Source organism: Pituophis catenifer, unplaced genomic scaffold (genome assembly GCF_029215685.1).
Source record: "Pituophis catenifer annectens isolate HBS135680 unplaced genomic scaffold, rPitCat1.0.hap2 SCAF_12, whole genome shotgun sequence".
Lineage (NCBI taxonomy): Eukaryota > Metazoa > Chordata > Lepidosauria > Squamata > Colubridae > Pituophis > Pituophis catenifer.
The window spans coordinates 11128320-11145845 of NW_027256892.1; the positions used below are offsets into that span (position 1 = coordinate 11128320).

Consider the following 17526-nt stretch of genomic DNA (forward strand, 5'->3'; position numbering starts at 1 on the left):
TAGTTGAGAAATTCCTTCAGTCTTGCTTGAAACTTCCTTTTATAGTCTGAGCAGGTATATCCCCTTTGGTAAGCGGGATACTCCTTTTTTTTCTTTACATTTTTACATGAGCCTAGCAGTCATCCAGTAATATCACCAAAAGGGGTAGAGTCAAAGATTACCTGTTTAATTGTTAATCTTAGGAGTGTAATTATTTCAAGAACAAACATTGGTGCATTAAATCCATTGGAAGCTTAATATACTTAATTCAAGGAATATTGATAGAGAATGTTTAGAAAGTTGTCACAGTCGTGGGTTGATTTTCACGCAATGTCATCAGTATATTTTGGGGAAATTGTAGGCTGGGCTGATTGGACTTGGACAACTGAAAATTTCATTTCCCTTAAGCAAAGTCTTCTGCAGATGTCTGGTCTCATTTCCAAATGCTATTTGGAGATAATCTACTGACAGTCTATCTAGTGATGGCTCAGTGGCAGAAGAAATGGATTTGTTTTATGCCTATCAGAACACCCAGTTTTCCAAAATGGACTGATATTCCTCTGAAAATGTCTCCTGGAACTATATAGAAGGGATTGTAAGGGTTAGGGGTGAATAACAAATCTGAAGTATCTCACCCTGCCCAGGAATAAACCTAATACAGGTAGTCCTCAACTTATGACCACAACTGAGCCCAAAATTTATGTTGTTAAGTGAGAAATTTGTTAAGTGAGTATTATCCCATTTTACGATTTTTCTTGCCACATTTGTTGTTAAATTAGCAACATGGTTGTTAAGTGAATCTGGTTTCCCCATTGACTTTGCTTGTCAGAAGGTTGCAAAAGGGGATCACATGACCCTGGGACATTGTAACCATCATAAATGTGAATCAGTTGTCAAGCATCCAAATGTAAATCACAGTGACCATGGGCATGTTACAACGGTCATAAGTACGAAAAATGGTCATAAGTCACTTTTTTCAATGCCGTTGTAACTTTGTACGGTCACTCAACGAACTGTTGTAAATTGAGGACTACCTATACAGTCCCCTCAATCCAAGCGGTTCCAGTATCTTCCTGAGGATGAAAGATACTGGACCGCAAGCAATTGGTTACCAAGTTGACCTTAAAAGATCTGAGAGGACCACTGTGGAGAATCATCTCTTAGCTTTGAGCATTACAACATCCCTGCTAGTAGGAGGCTTCCGTGTTAATTTCCCACAGTGATCCATCCCAACTTTGCAGTGAAGGTATGTGAAGGGGACTGACGACAGCTGCTGCACATAGGGGGTTCAGGGCAGATGTTAGTGCACTGGATTTTGGGGTGCCTGAAAGATGCTGGATACTGATAGCAAGCTTGATTTGTTGTTCCTGGGAACTTTATGTCCAGATCAAGATAGAAGCTGGGATTGCCGTCATTCTCCTATGATCTCATTAGTGACTCTTTTTTTTTTTTTAATTTGATTTATATGCCGCCCTTCTCCGGAGACTCAGGGCGGCTTACAATGCGTTAAGCAATAGCCTTCATATTTTTGTATATTTATACAAAGTCAGCTTATTGCCCCCACAAACCGGGTCCTCATTTTACCTACCTTAGAAAGGATGGAAGGCTGAGTCAACCTTGAGCCTGGTGAGATTCGAACTTGCAGTAATTGCAGACAGCTGGTGTTAATCACAATGCTTTTAGTCTGCTGAGCCACCAGGCCCTTCCACCAGAAGACTCTGTTCTTCTGCCTTTCTTGACTGCAGTCTCAGACATCTATCTGCTGTAAGCTCTGTCTCTTGGCTGGTAGGGTTTCAGTCCCTCTTAGTTCTTGGTCCTCTCCCTCTCTGGGGGAGGCAACACCCCCATTCTTCTTCAGCTGCACTTTCACTTTCCCACAGTGTGTATCTGTAACTTGGGTTTCTCATCTTGCAGAGAGGAAATCAGATTCCTTTATTTCCCATGCCCTCCTTTCCTCCTCTTCCTTTTTTTCCTCTTCCGTTTTCCCTTTCCTTATTTTTCCTGCATTACTCCCTCCACCCACCCCACCACCCACCAGCCTGTGCGGTTGTTACCACTCACCGTGAACTAACACGCCCCCTGGTGTTTGCATGCAGTCATTGCATCCAGCAGATCCTGGAGGCTGTTCTCCATTGCCACCAAATGGGGGTCGTCCACAGAGACCTCAAGGTGAGTTTTCTTCCCCACTGCTCTGTCCGTCTGTCCGTCTTTGTATCTTTGCATGTTTTTTTTAACTTCCATAAAAAAGAAGTTGGATCACTTCTGAATGGTTCAGACTAAATTTCCTGAAAAACATGTTCCAGGGTCCTTAGATAGTTGTGCAATTTGTTTCTTGATCTTGGGTTTATTAGGTCATCCCTCTGACAGACTAATCAGAAATCAGCTTAATTTAATGGCAGTTGTGTTGTATGTTTTTTCCTGTGATCTAGCCTGGCTTGGACAAATAGGGGAGATCTACTGCCTGGTGAACCTTATCATCTTAACATTCCAAGCACTGGGTGAAACCGTCATTCTAAAGGTGATTAGAATAAGTAAATCCTGTTGGGTCAGACCAAAAAAAGCTATCAAGCCCAGTATTCTATTCCTTTAGAGGTCATCTAGAAGTTAATGAGCAGGACCTCAGCACAACAGGATTGTAGGCTTTGAAGAAGACCCAGCTATGCTGACTTTATAATTCATGATAAGCTGGTTTGTTTTGCCTAGAGAGATGGGATCTATGATCTTCATGTTGCCCCACAGCATCCTTACATCAAACTGCTGATTTGGGTTGCATTGTTTTCCATCTCTTTTGCATCTGAAAACTGCAGAATTGTGTGCTTTACAGCTTACCTTCTCCCAACTCCCACCGCAGTGCATGCACATATGCACCCTGATATGCACCCACCCTCTTTTCCCATGTAATATGCATTCTAGAGCCCTAAGAGTCCAGATTAAAAAAGAGAAAGATACCTAAACTCAGAATAAACCAGGAAACTAGGCAAAGTATGCCCCCACATTTACCAGTAAATCAAGAACATAATAATTTGCCACCTTGAGCAAAAGTAAGGCCAAAATAATCTGGATTCTACATGTTAAAGAGACAAATGATTTTGATTTTACTTTACCAAGCTGCAGAAGTATAACTGGGAAGCCAAGTTGTTTTGTTCTGAGTTTTGCAGAACTCAGGACCTAGGAGGTTGTTAGCTTTCAGGAACATGGAAGAATTAGTTGCAACAATTTCCCTTCAGTGATAAAACAACAGACTGCATCTTTCATTGAAATTTAGAGATCAAATAGAACATGCTTGAAGGAGGATGTTTAGTAAGAATTCATTGTAAGGTACCAGGAGTGCTATATATCCAGGATACCTAAATTCTAGAGCTTGTGTGACCGTACACAACCAATGGATTGTACAAGTGCAGTTTAGACTGCCTAGCAGATTTCTTTGGACCACTTGGGCAAATCTTGGAATGCGAAAGACCTCAGAGGTATTTCTATGTTCTTGGCCACGTTGGAGCAAAACTACTCTTTGCTATCACTGCCTTGTACAAAGTTAGAACTTCAAAAGACGGTCCCCAGTGAGTCCTGGACTGCAAGACGTTTTCTTAATAGGAGAGCTGCCATACTTCATGATCATCTCCTAATACAGTGGAGACCTTCCAGTTCCATCCATCCATCCTGTCATATCTTCTGTAATTGTATATCTTCCTCTCCCAGCATTGCCAAATGCTTTGGGGCTCCATGTAAGAAAGCCTTCCTTTCTGCATGCTTGCATGGCATTTTTTATCCTTGCACTTTCATGCAGTTTGGTGGATTTGAGCTGATTTCTGGGTAGCTGTTGGAGGACCAACCAGGGAGTCCATAGGGTAGGACATAGGAACAGCCAAATCCCAATATTTTCAGCAAACTTGAACTATCATTTGGTTCCCCAACTTACTTACTCCTTGCCTTCTTCCACTTTCCTTTAGCCATTCATTTCCCCACCCTTTCCAACTTTTTTTCTTCCTGTGCTTCGATGTCTGGGTCAAGACTTTAATTCACATAGTAATGTTTATAGACAGAGCAGCTGTAATCTCTTTTCTTCTAGAAGTGTGCATGCATTCTGTGTCTGGTTTAAATGTGTGCAAATGATTTATTTCTGTGAGTTTTCCTGTATTGGGTTTCTGATTGTGGCACACTCCCTGTCCGGCCTCTTTATAACACTCCTTTGGGTTGAGATGTTGCTGGGGTGTTATAAAGAGATCGTATTTGATAAGTTTAATGGGTGGTTAAGGTTCAGCAATGTCTGGGTGTGTTGTAGTGGCAATAAAGGAGGGGAACCTTGACAAGACCCCCCTCTTTGTCTCTGTGTGCTGGGAATTTCTTTTTTAAAAGTTCTGTGTCTGTATCTGTTGGTCTTTTATAAAAAAAGAACTGGGCTACCCCTCTCATTCCACTTCTGTGGTTATTATTTCTTGTTAAGATTTTGGAACATGAATTTGACCAGACCTTTAAGATTTTAAAAAAAGAAATAAACAAAGAAACCTGGCAAAATTGTTTAACATCTTTAACTTTCTGTTCAACATAAGCAGGGCTCAATTGTTTGGGGTGTCAAGCTAATTGGAGGGTTCATTTCTGGAGTCAAGCAAAGCATCCATGCCTCAAAATTATTTGGTCTATTTGAGCAGTTGGCTTTGCTTGCAGTGGAATTGCCTTCACAAATGCCTAATAAAATTTGTGCATAAACCTACCTAAACTCTTAACAGGCAAGATATGCAAAAATATCTCCAGAGTCTTGGACAATGTTGCTTAAGTAGGAAAAACCTTTGCTTTCCATTCCATGGTTGAAAAGTTTTAGCTTCTGCCAAGGATTTGCCTATGGTAACATGGTTCGGTATGGAAGATGCTTGTGGTTCTTCATGGTTGCTAAAATAAAATCTCTGAGAGATAAAATGTGATTTCACATGCATGGGATAACATAGGGGTATTCCCTTTGCTTTCTAAATGGAGATGTGCAATTTTAAACCAGCTTCTATTATTCCAAGGCAGGGGCTTTTGTGTGTGCAGTTTTGGGATAATACAGTGCCAATGATAATCCACCTATGGTAATCTGTAAGAGTGTACAGATAGTCCTCGCTTACCGACCGTCTTTGAGTGACTGTAGAAGGATACAACACTTGGAAAGAAAATAGTTTTGTGACCAATTGTTGCATTTACAAGTGTCACAGTTTCCCTCAGTCACATGATCACCATTTGCAAGTTTCACAACTGGCTTCCAATAAGCAGAATTAATGGAGAAAGGAGAAGTGAAATCACAAGTCACATGATGTTTCGCTTAATGGCCATAGTGATTCGCTTAGCAATGGAAACGGAAGTGGCATTGTAAGGTCACTGTGGTCATGTGTTTTTTTCCCCTTAGTGACCACAATGCTTAATGATGGAGTTGCCCGTCCTAATTATGGTCAGTAAATGAGGACTACCTGTAGTGACAAGAAAGGTTCCTGCATTAATAACTCACACTTGTGTACTCATACTTTATGACAAAAGGATATCTATTAGCGTATCTATTAATATATTTACTCTGATATTTGCGACTAAACAAAGCCTTTAATGCAGATTTTGTTTCTTATGCAAATCAAAGATAAAGTATAAATGAAAATATTCATGTGGTGTTACTTTATGCAGATGTACGAGGAAATGCAGCCTAAATGGTTCAGTTCTAAATTTAGTATTTCCAGAGGACCAACTAAAATCAAGGGGACTAAATTTAGTCACAATTTTTTCATTTCCTTCAGTTTGTTCTAAAGATAACTCAATCTGGAAGTGACCCATTATCTCCTAATATCTACCGTAGTGTTCATAATAACTGGGTGCTTTGAAAAATTAGTTGTGGCAAGGAAGACTTTCTCCACTATTTTTCTGAAAAATAAATTTTTAAAAGGGATTTTTTAATTTTTTTTATTTTCAAACTCAGAGTTAAAATATAAAACACTTTGCACTCATGATCATCTGAAGTGTTAATACCACTCTGTAATGCCTTGGAAAGACCACACTTGGAATGCTGCATCCAGTTTTGTTGCCATGATAAAAAAAAGATGTTGAGACTCTAGAAAGAGCACAGAGAAGAGCAACAAAGATGATTAAGGACTGGAGGCTAAACTATACGAAGAACAGTTGTTGGAATTGGGTATGTCTACTTTAATGAAAAGGACTAGGGGAGACATGATAGCAGTGCTCCAATATCTCAGGGGTTGCCACAAAGAAGAGGAGGTCAACCTATTCTCCAAAGGCAGGACAAGAAGCAACGGATGGAAACTAATGGATGGAAACTAATCAAAGAGAGTAGCAACCTAGTTCTAAGGAGAAATAGACAAAACAATTAATCAGTGGAATGATTTGTCTCCAGAAATTGTGGGTGCTCCATCACTGGAGGTTTTTAAGAAGAAATTGGTCTGAAATGGTATATAGGGCCATGATGGTGAACCTACGGCATGGATTCCAGAGGTGGCACGCAGAGCCCTCTCTGTGGGCACATGCATGCCGGAAACCCAAAGACCAGGTGGCTGGCACATGCATGCGCACTGGCCAGCTGGTCTTCAAGTTTCCAGCGCTCTGGCGTATACACATGCACATGCGCATTCCAGTTTGGGCACTCGGTGCCAAAAAGGTTCACCATCACTGGTATAGGGTTTCTTGCCTGAAAGGGGGTTGGATTAGAAAACCTCCAAGGTCCCTTCCAACTCTGTTATTCATATATGAACACAGCTACTCTGCCACCCAGTGGAGTGAGATAGGCATGGTGAGATACAGAGGTGGGTTTCAGCAGGTTCTGACCAGTTCTGGAGAACCGGTAGCGGAAATTGTGAGTAGTTCAGAGAACTGGTAGCAAAAATTCTGACTGGCCCCGCCCCCATCTATTATCTGTTTCCTGAGTGCCAGCTGATCGGGAGAAAATGGAGATTTTACAGTATCCTTCCTTGCCATGCCTACCAAGCCACACCCACAGAACTGGTAGTAAAAAATTTTGAAACCCACACACTGGTGAGATGGGTGGCAAATTAATTTAATAAATATATAAAATTAGACAGTTTTTTGAATTCATTGAAGAGGAATAGCAAAGAAGATAGATGTGGTGAATATCATGGAGGATCTCAGCCGTTACATTAAAGCATTTTTCCACTATGATTCTATAGAAGTTTACACAAAGGTGTAACTAAACTGAGTGACCTTATACACTGTCAGAGTCATTAACATGGTAGTCCTACAGATTTAATTAGATTAACCACATTGTGCCAAAAAGATTTTTGGTTACAGTAAGGTTTAATGGCTTGAACAGCAGATGCACTGCTTGGTGTGGTATTGGGGAATGGGACAACTCACTGTGGCAAACTTGCCAACTCACTGTGGCAAACTTGCTACAGCCAACTCATCACGGGCAACTTGGTGCAGGACAACTCGCCAAAGCCAATTCACCACCAGACAATTCGTTGCGGGACAATTTAACAATTCTATTTCATTATTTAAAATATTTTTTTTTATTTTTGTCATTCAGCTTTCATTTTGTTCCCCCTTTTGCATCCTTTCTTTAACAATTCTATTCCACCATTTCTTTGATATCAGTGTAATTCTTGTCCTGCAGTGAGTTCTCCTGTGGCAAGATGGCCGTGGCAAGTTGGCTTTGGTGAGTTGACCGTGGTGAGTTGGCCATGGCAAGTTGGCCACAGCGAATTGTCATAGACCCTTAGAAAACACATCATTCAAATTATAAGCATTTTTTTTCTTCATGTTTGTCCTCCTTGATTATAATAGAACGCACTACCAAGTTAAGTGTGCTTATGAATGAAATCTCTTTAATTTTTGCTAACTGAATTTATCAGTTCATTTTCTAGCCGTTTGCAGAAAAGTAGAATCAGAATGAAATCACTAAATGAAGATAAAGTATAATTGTCAATTCTTAATGGACTGTGAAAGTTAGTGTAGAGTTCAGTAATACTGTTTTATACTTATAGCTTATAGCTAAGTTTTACTTTTTAGACAAAGGTTCAGTGGACATAATTTCCTAATGGTTGTTGACCTTCACTCTTGATTAGTCAACAACTGTATACAGTAGATATTTGTATGAAATCAATAAAGTGCAATAGTTATCTTGACTTATAATAGTAACTATAAATTGCCCATAAAGTAGAACCAAAGGGACTTTCAAGTTGACTTAGAAGTCTACTAGGAAAAGGTGTGACCAACCAGCTACATTGGTCTCAGGCTATTTTATGATTCGTAGATAATTCCAAAGACTTCATATATCATATTAAGACATAATGTGCCTTTTTGATTTTAGTTTATGTTGTACTGTGAAACCAACCATTGTAGTTAGGAAGTTTGATTTCCAACTGAGTATGAAGTATAAATCCAACCACTTAAGGTTTATTGAACAAAGCATGGTTAGTGCAATATGCAAATCAGACCTCTGAGTTGCTTAGCTGCTACATGTAGAAATATTCAGTACAGTAACTTGGCTAAATGTTGGCTTCTATTCCGAAAGGTCTTATTGGTATTGTACATAAATAATAAAGTAGTTTGTTACAAATGTGATTCCCTCCACATTTAACGGAGCTTCTAGGATGTGTCTGCCAATGACTGTAGGGCGGAAGTGCTTCCTTGCATTGCTTTTGTATCTTAATTTGATGTTGCTTATTGGGGGAAAAAAGAAAGGCCAGGAAACATGTTGTGTCACCGGGAAATACCCTGGCCTGAGTTTATAATGCTAGTTCCAAGATTCAGTATTATTTAAGCTGTCTTTGAACCAATAGGGTTAGACAACGAATTTAATTCCCATTCATTCTAAGGGTGGATTATAAATAGATGTTCCAGCTTGTTTTGGAGTTTCCTAGCTGGGAATTATAGTTTAATGAAGCACTCTGTCTTGAAAGTGTTGAACTGAAGCCTAAGGTAGTTGTGAAATCCTAGTGGAAAGTGATGTTCATTAACTGTAGCAGGACTGCAGAGGGGACTTTTTCCTTTTGCTGGAAATATGTTTCCATTCCTTAACAACCATGCCTCTGAAGAAATAGCCATCCCACAATAGTTAAGAAGCTGTATCTAGGTCTTTCAGGGCAGAAAAAAAAAGTATGAAGAACTGAGAGCTAGACATTCTCAGTCATCCAGATCATGGTTGTCCCAAAGTAGCTTTTTTCAAAGGCAACTGGATTTTCTTTGTTTTTCCCTGAAGATGTTTTGCTTCTCAACTAAGAAGCTTCTTCAGTTCTAACTGAATGCTGTTCTTTCAGCAGTTCCAAAAAGGTTCCATGCCCATTGACACTATTCAGGTGACCTTGAAGACACAGGTAAACCTCCAAGAGGCTTCAATTACTCTCAGAAAGAGTGCTAACAACCAGATGACTACAAGGAATATGAATCCTTCCGTTCTCCACCATTCAGTCAGAACTGAAGAAGCTTCTTGGATGAGAAACAAAATGTCTTCAATGTTAAACAAAGGAAGTCCAGTTCCCTTTTGAAAAAAACACCTTTGGGACCCTTCCAAGTGGGGTGATGATCTTCCTTGTCTCAAAGTGATGTAATGGTGTCTGTGAATTGATGGCTAGTTAGAAGGAACTTGAGCATATCAAGCCCTATTTCTATGGAGTTCCTCAGTCATTCAGGTCATGGTTGTCCTAAATGTGCTTTTTCAAGAGGCAACTGGACTTCCTTGTTTTTCTTTGAAGATGTTTTGCTCCTCATCCAAGAAGCTTCTTCAGGTCTGACTGGATGGTGGAGAATGGAAGGATTTATACTCCTTGCAGACAGCTGGTCATTTGCATTCTTTTAGAGAGTTGTTGAGGCCACTTGGAGGTTTGTCTGTGTCCTCAGGGTCACCTGAGTAGTGCAGCGGGTGTGGAGCCTTCTTGGAACTGTTGAAAGGACTGTGTTGTGGAGCTGGGTTTTCTGCAGGATGTTTTCTGCCCTGTGGCCCTTCACTGTTGAACACAGGTGCAGGCTGTTGGGGATGAGTCTGTGTTGTCTGCATCTCAGACAGAAACATAAATGGTTCCTGTAGTGAAGTCTGCATTTTTTCTGAAAGTCCGTTCATTCTCCCACACCATTCAAGGATGTTCATCCCAAAGTGCATAGCTAAATGTCAAGCCCTACTTTTTTCAGTGGGATATACGGTATCTCTTAATAATTATTGGACCTCCCATTAGTACAGTCTGTAGAATCTAAGTTCTTTTGTTTTTAAGGTGTCCCTCCTAAACCCCATAAGAAGAAAGTTGCATGGTGCGTAGACTCAGCAGTGCATGTTTGCATACTGGCAGCCACAGTTTGCTCCTAATCTTTTTCCAACGCTTGCGTACATTCTTTTTCTCTATAATTTATAACATTGCCAACATTTTCTAAGGAATGCATTCAACAGGAATACTTCTGTGTCTGCTAACTTTTGAGCAGCTAGCCTCTGGATTGCCTTTTGGACACTAGCTATAATGGGATGCAAAGTGGAGCTTATTAATCCATATTTGTTGGATCCAAAAAAGAAATTCAAACAAAGGATGGAATGGAGGGGAGCCCTTGTGCATGTTTGGTGGGTCGAATATTGTCTGTTGTGTTGTTCTCAGTTTACCAAATGAAACAGAGACCCACCATTATGTTCCTTTTCTCTTTGATGTTGCATACACACACACACACACACACACACACACACACACACACACACACACACACATTCATCCCATTCTGCTACAGTAATGACATGACCAGAGAGAAGAGTGAATCTAGCCTTACCTAACCTGTCACCATCCAGTCTGCCCCAATCTGATGGAAATCTAGCATCACACTACATACTTCTTGCTTGGAAAAGATCTAATCCAACCCCCTTCAACGAGTGGGTGATACCAGCAAGAAGGAAGGGGGTCAGAATTCAGAATCTTCAAAACTAAATGCAACTGAAACCTCAAGTTATAAGGGAAGCATCGTCAAGATGTTCTACAGGTAGTCCTCGATTTACACCAGTTCATTTAGTGATTGTTCAAAGTTAAAACGGCACTGAAAAAAGTGACTTATGACCGTTTTTCACATTTAGGAGCATTGCAGTATCCCCATGGTCACATTATCAAAATTCAGATCACTTCATGTGGTCACCTTTTGTGACCTGACAAGCAAAGTCAGTGTGGAAGCCAGATTCACTTAACGAATGTGTTTCTACCTTAATAGCTGTGTTGATTCACTTAGCAACTGTGGCAAGAAAGGTTGTAAAAATGGGGCAAAACTGTCTCACTTAGCAACAGAAATTTTGGGCTCAATTGTGGCCATAAATCAAGGACTACCTGTGCTAGGAAACTCTTTAACAATTCTAGAATAGCAAACAATATTGCAAGCAGGAGTGAAATCTATCTCCCAAATCTTCCCAAGAAATTAGTTTTTCCCCTGGAATGCTAATTTGTAAACACAAAACATTACATCATGGATGCTTCAAAGCCCTCGCTAGCTCTTTAGTACCGCAGCTTGCCTTTTAAAGAGGTATTGGTAGGTTGGACAGTAAGAGGGCTGTAGGGAGGGCACTATATATCATGAGCCAGGTTTAAATCAAGGAGATTAAAGTCACAGCTATATAGTGGAAAAAACATGTGCTAGGAAATGCAAGTCAAGCTAGTGGTTATTTATGCCCCTTGCAGTTTTTATGTGCACCCCCTCCCAATATAGCCCCATAGAAGTGCATTTAAAATAAATTATGAATCTTTTTTCCCAACTTAAACTCATTTTAAAAACAGCTTACTTGGAACTGTAGAAAGCCTGTGCTTCTGAACCTGCTAAGATATCTCCCTCTAATTCTGGATGAATGCCACTCACTTTAATTACAAGTTAGACTACGATGTTATAGATACACAAGCAGCAGAGATGATCCTGGACTGCCAACAGGCGAATGTTAAACTTGCCTACTCACCTTCAATGGATTGAGTACCCAAGTCAGTACATATAGCATTGCATTGGTAGAAATACTGGCACAAAAGCACATTGGATCTCTCATGATGTCGCTAAATCAAATCACGCAAATAACTAGCAGGGGGTTCAGTTATGAGATCAAAACCGTTCAGTCCACAACTAGCCATTCATGCAAAGTTGGTCTGTACGATGGAGTGCCTCAGTTTTAGTGATAATCTTCCACTTAAATAGATTCTCTCTAGGTCTGTCTGTCTCACTCTGTATGGAGGGGAGGGGAGGATTGCAAATGTTTGACGACTTCTGCAAACTGGTTGTTGTTGTTGTTTCTTTTTTCTTCCTCCTTCCCTTTTGATTTAAACTAACCACAAACCATACATGACTATGAAAACGTCACCCTGTATTCTGTTGGGTCATCCCGACAGCCGGAGAACCTGCTTCTGGCCAGCAAATGCAAAGGAGCAGCGGTGAAATTGGCAGATTTTGGCTTGGCAATTGAGGTGCAAGGAGACCAGCAGGCCTGGTTTGGTGAGTGCTGGTGGAACTATGCTCCCTTCCTCTTTTCTTGATTTATGTGGTAGAGCCAGACGGTTGTGTGAATATACGTGTGTTGGCAATTTTTGCTTTCTTCCTCAGGCTTTGCAGGTACTCCTGGCTACCTTTCTCCAGAAGTTCTACGCAAAGAAGCTTATGGGAAACCTGTGGATATCTGGGCATGTGGTAAGAGAGAGCTACATCTTTCTGCTCTATCATGGTGGGCCCGTAGAGGTGCAGAGAGGGCTTCCCATTTAGTCCACGGCTCAGCACTGATCTGCAGAGCAGCTTACAAAAGTTGGTGTGTTGCCCTCAAAACTCAGGTAGAAGATAAACACAGATAGAACTCTGATAGAAGAAAAAATGGAAGACAGTTTTGTAGAGTACATTGTGTCGGTAGGGATTGAAGTCACATATTACTATAGCTATACATTTATGTTCCTCCTTACAGAAGATGGCCCAGAGCAAAAAAAAAAAAAACCACCCCTGCAATATTAAACATTACATTTAGCACTAATATGAGCAAAATAGTCAAAGCTGCATGATGACATTCTGTTCCATATGGCTGCCAGGAAAATTACATGGGTGTGCCTATGTGGTCACCAGATACCGTGCTTGACTGGATGGAGCATATAAAACCTTGTGGTCAAAAGGGTGAAGATGGCAGGACTATCAAAGCTCTATTTGTTTTTGTGGGTCACATGTACAACACAAACAAAAACCAGGCAATCACACCATAATGGTCAGCATGTTGACTTTTCTTTAACCATGTCTGTGGATGCCCATGGCTAGAAGGCTCTCGCTCCAGGTCTTCACCTTCTGCTGAAAACCAGTGAACACTCTAGATGGGATGTGCTTCTCAAGTCCTTTTGCTTGCTGAATTGTTCCAATCACTATTGACCTCCCATTTGCTCATGCACACATACACACACAAACACACACTCCTGGTAAAAGAAGTAGCCTGCAACTCCTTGCCTACAACTCCTTGCCTACAATTTGGAAATCTATTTCAAGATGAGGATCAGAAATCATTTGCTTGTTTCCTTGCTTGCTTTCTTCCTGTCCCAAATCAGGATAAGTAGAGTATGCAACTCAAGATTTGGATCTGTTCACTTATTTAGTTCAGTTTAGATTATTGCTGATTGATTACTCAAATGGCCATCTCAAATCACATTGCAACATGTCATTTGTTTGTTTATCAATTTGCTATTGTTCCATTTCTCCCCACACCCAGGTGTTATTCTTTACATCTTACTCGTGGGGTATCCTCCTTTTTGGGATGAGGATCAGCACAAGCTGTACCAACAGATTAAGGCTGGTGCCTACGATGTGAGCAGTGGTTTATTTTGCTTGTGTTCCCTCTGTCTTACAACCTGTGAAGTTTTACTACCCGAAGAAAAATGTTCAGAAGTTGCTTTTCTTAAAATCATGTATTGGGCTAATTGTAAGTTCCTCAGCAGGAGCTTAAGTCTCCTTGAGATTGTGAGAATGCTGAGTTTCAAAAGGACCCAGGGATGCTTTGTGGGTGTTTGTTTCTTTCTTTCTTCAATCGATAGCTGTCAAGATAGATAGCTTGGCTTTACACATCACCCTAAGCCCTAATATGCTGTATTGTATTCAACTAATTATTTATGAAATAAAGAAATCATGATTTACAGCAGGTGCCTCCAGCCTTTTGGCTTGCCTGGGTCACATTGAGTGAAGAGGAATTGTCTTGGGCCTCAGATAAAATATATAATATAGTAACTACCTCTAAAAAAATCACATTATAATGTTAAAAGTTTACGATCTTGTAACAGCTGTCCAGGACCATATGCAGACTGTGGGCCATGTGTTGGTCATCCCTGATTTAGAATAATATGTCCATTTTTTAAAAAAAATATTGCCAAATATGTTAACAATGATTCAAATGGAATAAATCATATACATATATATATATACTTTTTAAAAAATGTCTGTAACTGAATGCCTCATATTGAGTTTTAACAGCAATTTGTGGATGAAATCTTGGCTCATGCCTCAGATTTCTGTTGTGTCTTTGTGTTACTCTAGCATTTTTATTAGAAATACCAACTTAATTGATCAGAGAAGACCCTCTTCTTTTAATATTAACGTTGTCTTCTTGCAATATCGTCTTCCCTTAGTTTCCTTCCCCTGAATGGGATACAGTCACTCCTGAAGCAAAAAACCTCATAAATCAGATGTTAACCATCAACCCTGCAAAGAGAATCACAGCACACGAAGCTCTGAAACATCCATGGGTCTGCGTAAGTATGATTGCGTGTTCCTTGTGGCTTAGTTTCAACCTATCTGCTCAAACATTGTTAGAAGAATCCCAAGTTTCTTTGATTAGTTCCCTTAGAGATTATAATAGTTACACCTTCTAAGATAGGATATTAGCAAAATAATGATAAGGATATATAAGCACCCAAAGAGCTTTTATGAGAGTACCTCTACTGAGCAGAAGTTTTAAATAACCTTGTTTATAAAACTTCACTGTTTTGAGTATTCTGTGGCAAGCTGACTAAAAGAGCTTGGATGATCCAAGAAGGATCCACTGAGAAGAGGCTAGATAGGGATGATCTATGGAGGATCCACTGAGCTACAAGGAGGCCCACTACTTGTCCCCTGTACAGTTTGTTTAGACTAACCTTATTGTTAGTGATACCAATGTTCCTCTCCAAGAAGCTGACTTACATATGTTACTATTGGGGATCTGCAGAACCATGGGTTGCATGGTGCTGGGGAAACTGCCTGAGTAGGCAGATACTACAACCACCTTTCCATGGACTGCTTCAAGGACCTCCTTCACAGTGCACTCAACATGACTAACTGGTCCCTAAGCTGTTTTAGGAACCTGCATGCATTAGATACACCGAAGCAGATCAGGAGGGCAATAGAGTCTGTCTCTGTTTCCCCACAAACCCAATTCACCTTGCCTTTTTGTTGACTCCTCCCTCCCACTTGTTTCTGCATGCACTTTTTTTTAATGCCAGGCCAAACGCTTTAGACTTTTGCTCTTGGCTTCCCTATCTCACACTCATGTCTTGTAATATTCTTTTTGCAGCAACGTTCGACAGTGGCCTCAATGATGCACAGGCAGGAGACCGTAGAGTGTCTGAAAAAGTTCAATGCAAGAAGGAAGCTCAAGGTAAGCGATTTAAGGGGATATGAAGATGAAAATGCAAAGGACTTTCAGTGCCGTATCTCTCTTGCGGGTCCTGTAAGTGAAATAGTTTTGTTGACTCTGTCCTTAGTAATATAAATCAACATCCTTGGTCTCTTTCCTTCACCTTATAAAGATGGCTTTTCTTTACTGTCTATCATTTTTTGAACAGATTCTTTTGCATCAGCTTACAACTTTTCCTCTTCATATTCTCTGTCATCATCTTCCTATCTTTTTAACCTTCTCAATTATTTTATCTGTAATCACAGGTTTCATTTCTGACCTGCCATGTTTTGTTCAATTTAGATTTTGCCTCTTACGAGTTGACTGAGTCGTCTGTTCAATTTATTTTGACTCTTCCTGCCTCTTCATTGCCTTTCCCTATTCCAATGTTTCTTTCTCCATTGCCTTCAATATGATTGTTTTTCACTTTCTCAACTTCTCTACTCTTTTGGTTTTTGTGATGTCTTCACCTTTTGGGCTGCTGTTCTTAAGATATGCAAATATCTGCTGCGAACTCTACGTGGTGTCAGGAAGGGCATCCAGCCAGTAAATGTTCAGCTCCCTTCAGTTGCCCCAACTCTACCCTGAATTAAGGGATTACAGGTTCATAAAAGGAAGTTTTCTTAAGATTTGTCATACCCAATCATATTTCCATCTTCAACATATCCGTACATCTAATTGTGTCTATATGCATCTTTCTATCATTTTTCTTCATTAAAATCTAAAAATATTGATGTGAGCTCACTGTTCTTTTTTTTCATTGTAAAAATCACCAGTTCTCTTAGAATTTACTATTAAAATCCAGGTTTGTGATACACCTTTCCTAGTTTACCATTCCCCCATTTCATCTGTATACTGAATTACCTTAAGGAGGTAAAGTGCTTTTATTTTTTTTCCCTATGGGAAATATTCAGACCCATGAAATAGCATTTATAGAAATAACAATGATAAAAATACTGAATCTTCTCTTTCTGAACACTCTAGTCACCCTGTACCTTTTGTTAAAACCAGAATAAAACAGTAGACAATACCTGATTAGCTTTTTGGTTAGGATGAGGTTGAACAACTTTTTTTCTGCCATCTAAGGTTAATTGCATTAATTAATTAAACATTAATTAAAATTATTATAATTCTTATAAAGGCAACAGAAGTAATGCCATGTTTTGAACCATGACAGCTCAGATTGGTTTTCTGGCAATAATACTGATCTTTAGAAAAGCAAGCATAGCTGCACTGATCCTTTATATAACTGTTAGTGAAAATGGATGATAGAGAATAAAATTATATGTAAGGAAAGTAAAACTTTAGGCCAGATGTTTCGGCCCTGATTTCCTGAATTCAAAGCCAGTCTCGACACACAAATAGTAGACTGAATGCATTGTTTAGTAGTTGATGTTCCTGATGCCAGGTTGCATCTAGCATATAGGGACATCACCTGTACCCCAAATGTGTTGACTGCCACATCTTTTACTCAACACACAAAGACCTTAGTCCCCAATGTCTCTTGACCCCACCAGAGCAAGCAGTTGATGGGCAAACAGACAGTAGCTGAAGTTACAGTTGTATTGTATGAGAAAGACAGTGAAGACTTAAGCCTTTCTCTCAGCTATGTTTCCATCAGAACAGGAAGGACTAAGGCTGGGAAAAGATAACATTGTCCTTTTGATAGGCTGAAGATGAAGGAGCTTTCTGGGAATCTCAAAGAGTAGATTAAATGAAATGAAGGAGAAACATCCATCCTCTAAGGACGAAATGACCCATTCATGGCTCAGGAAATAATGTCTGTGTGAGAGTCCCACTGTTATGTTTTTGTTCTATACCAAGGTTGTCCAGCCTTGGCCACTTTTAAGACTTTTGGACTTCAGCTCCCAGAATTCCCCACCCAGCCATGCCATGCTGGCTGGGGCATTCTGAAGGTTGAAATCCACAAATCTTAAACTGGCCAAAGTTGGACACCCCTG

At 40.1% G+C, this 17526-nt stretch overlaps 1 protein-coding gene across 11 annotated transcripts in view; it reads left to right on the forward strand.

Annotated features, from left to right (window-relative positions):
- The window catches only part of CAMK2B (calcium/calmodulin dependent protein kinase II beta), a 214818-nt gene that overhangs the window by 153842 nt on the left and 43450 nt on the right, over positions 1-17526 (forward strand). For 7 of the 11 annotated variants that reach the window (XM_070952293.1, XM_070952298.1, XM_070952299.1 and 4 more), the window contains exons 6-11: positions 2076-2148; positions 12288-12390; positions 12499-12582; positions 13631-13725; positions 14541-14663; positions 15464-15547. In XM_070952293.1, coding sequence (XP_070808394.1) covers positions 2076-2148; positions 12288-12390; positions 12499-12582; positions 13631-13725; positions 14541-14663; positions 15464-15547 — 562 coding nt within the window. The remainder of the gene's footprint in view (positions 1-2075; positions 2149-12287; positions 12391-12498; positions 12583-13630; positions 13726-14540; positions 14664-15463; positions 15548-17526) is intronic. The other 4 variants (XM_070952294.1, XM_070952302.1, XM_070952297.1 and 1 more) reach the window with 1 other exon arrangement.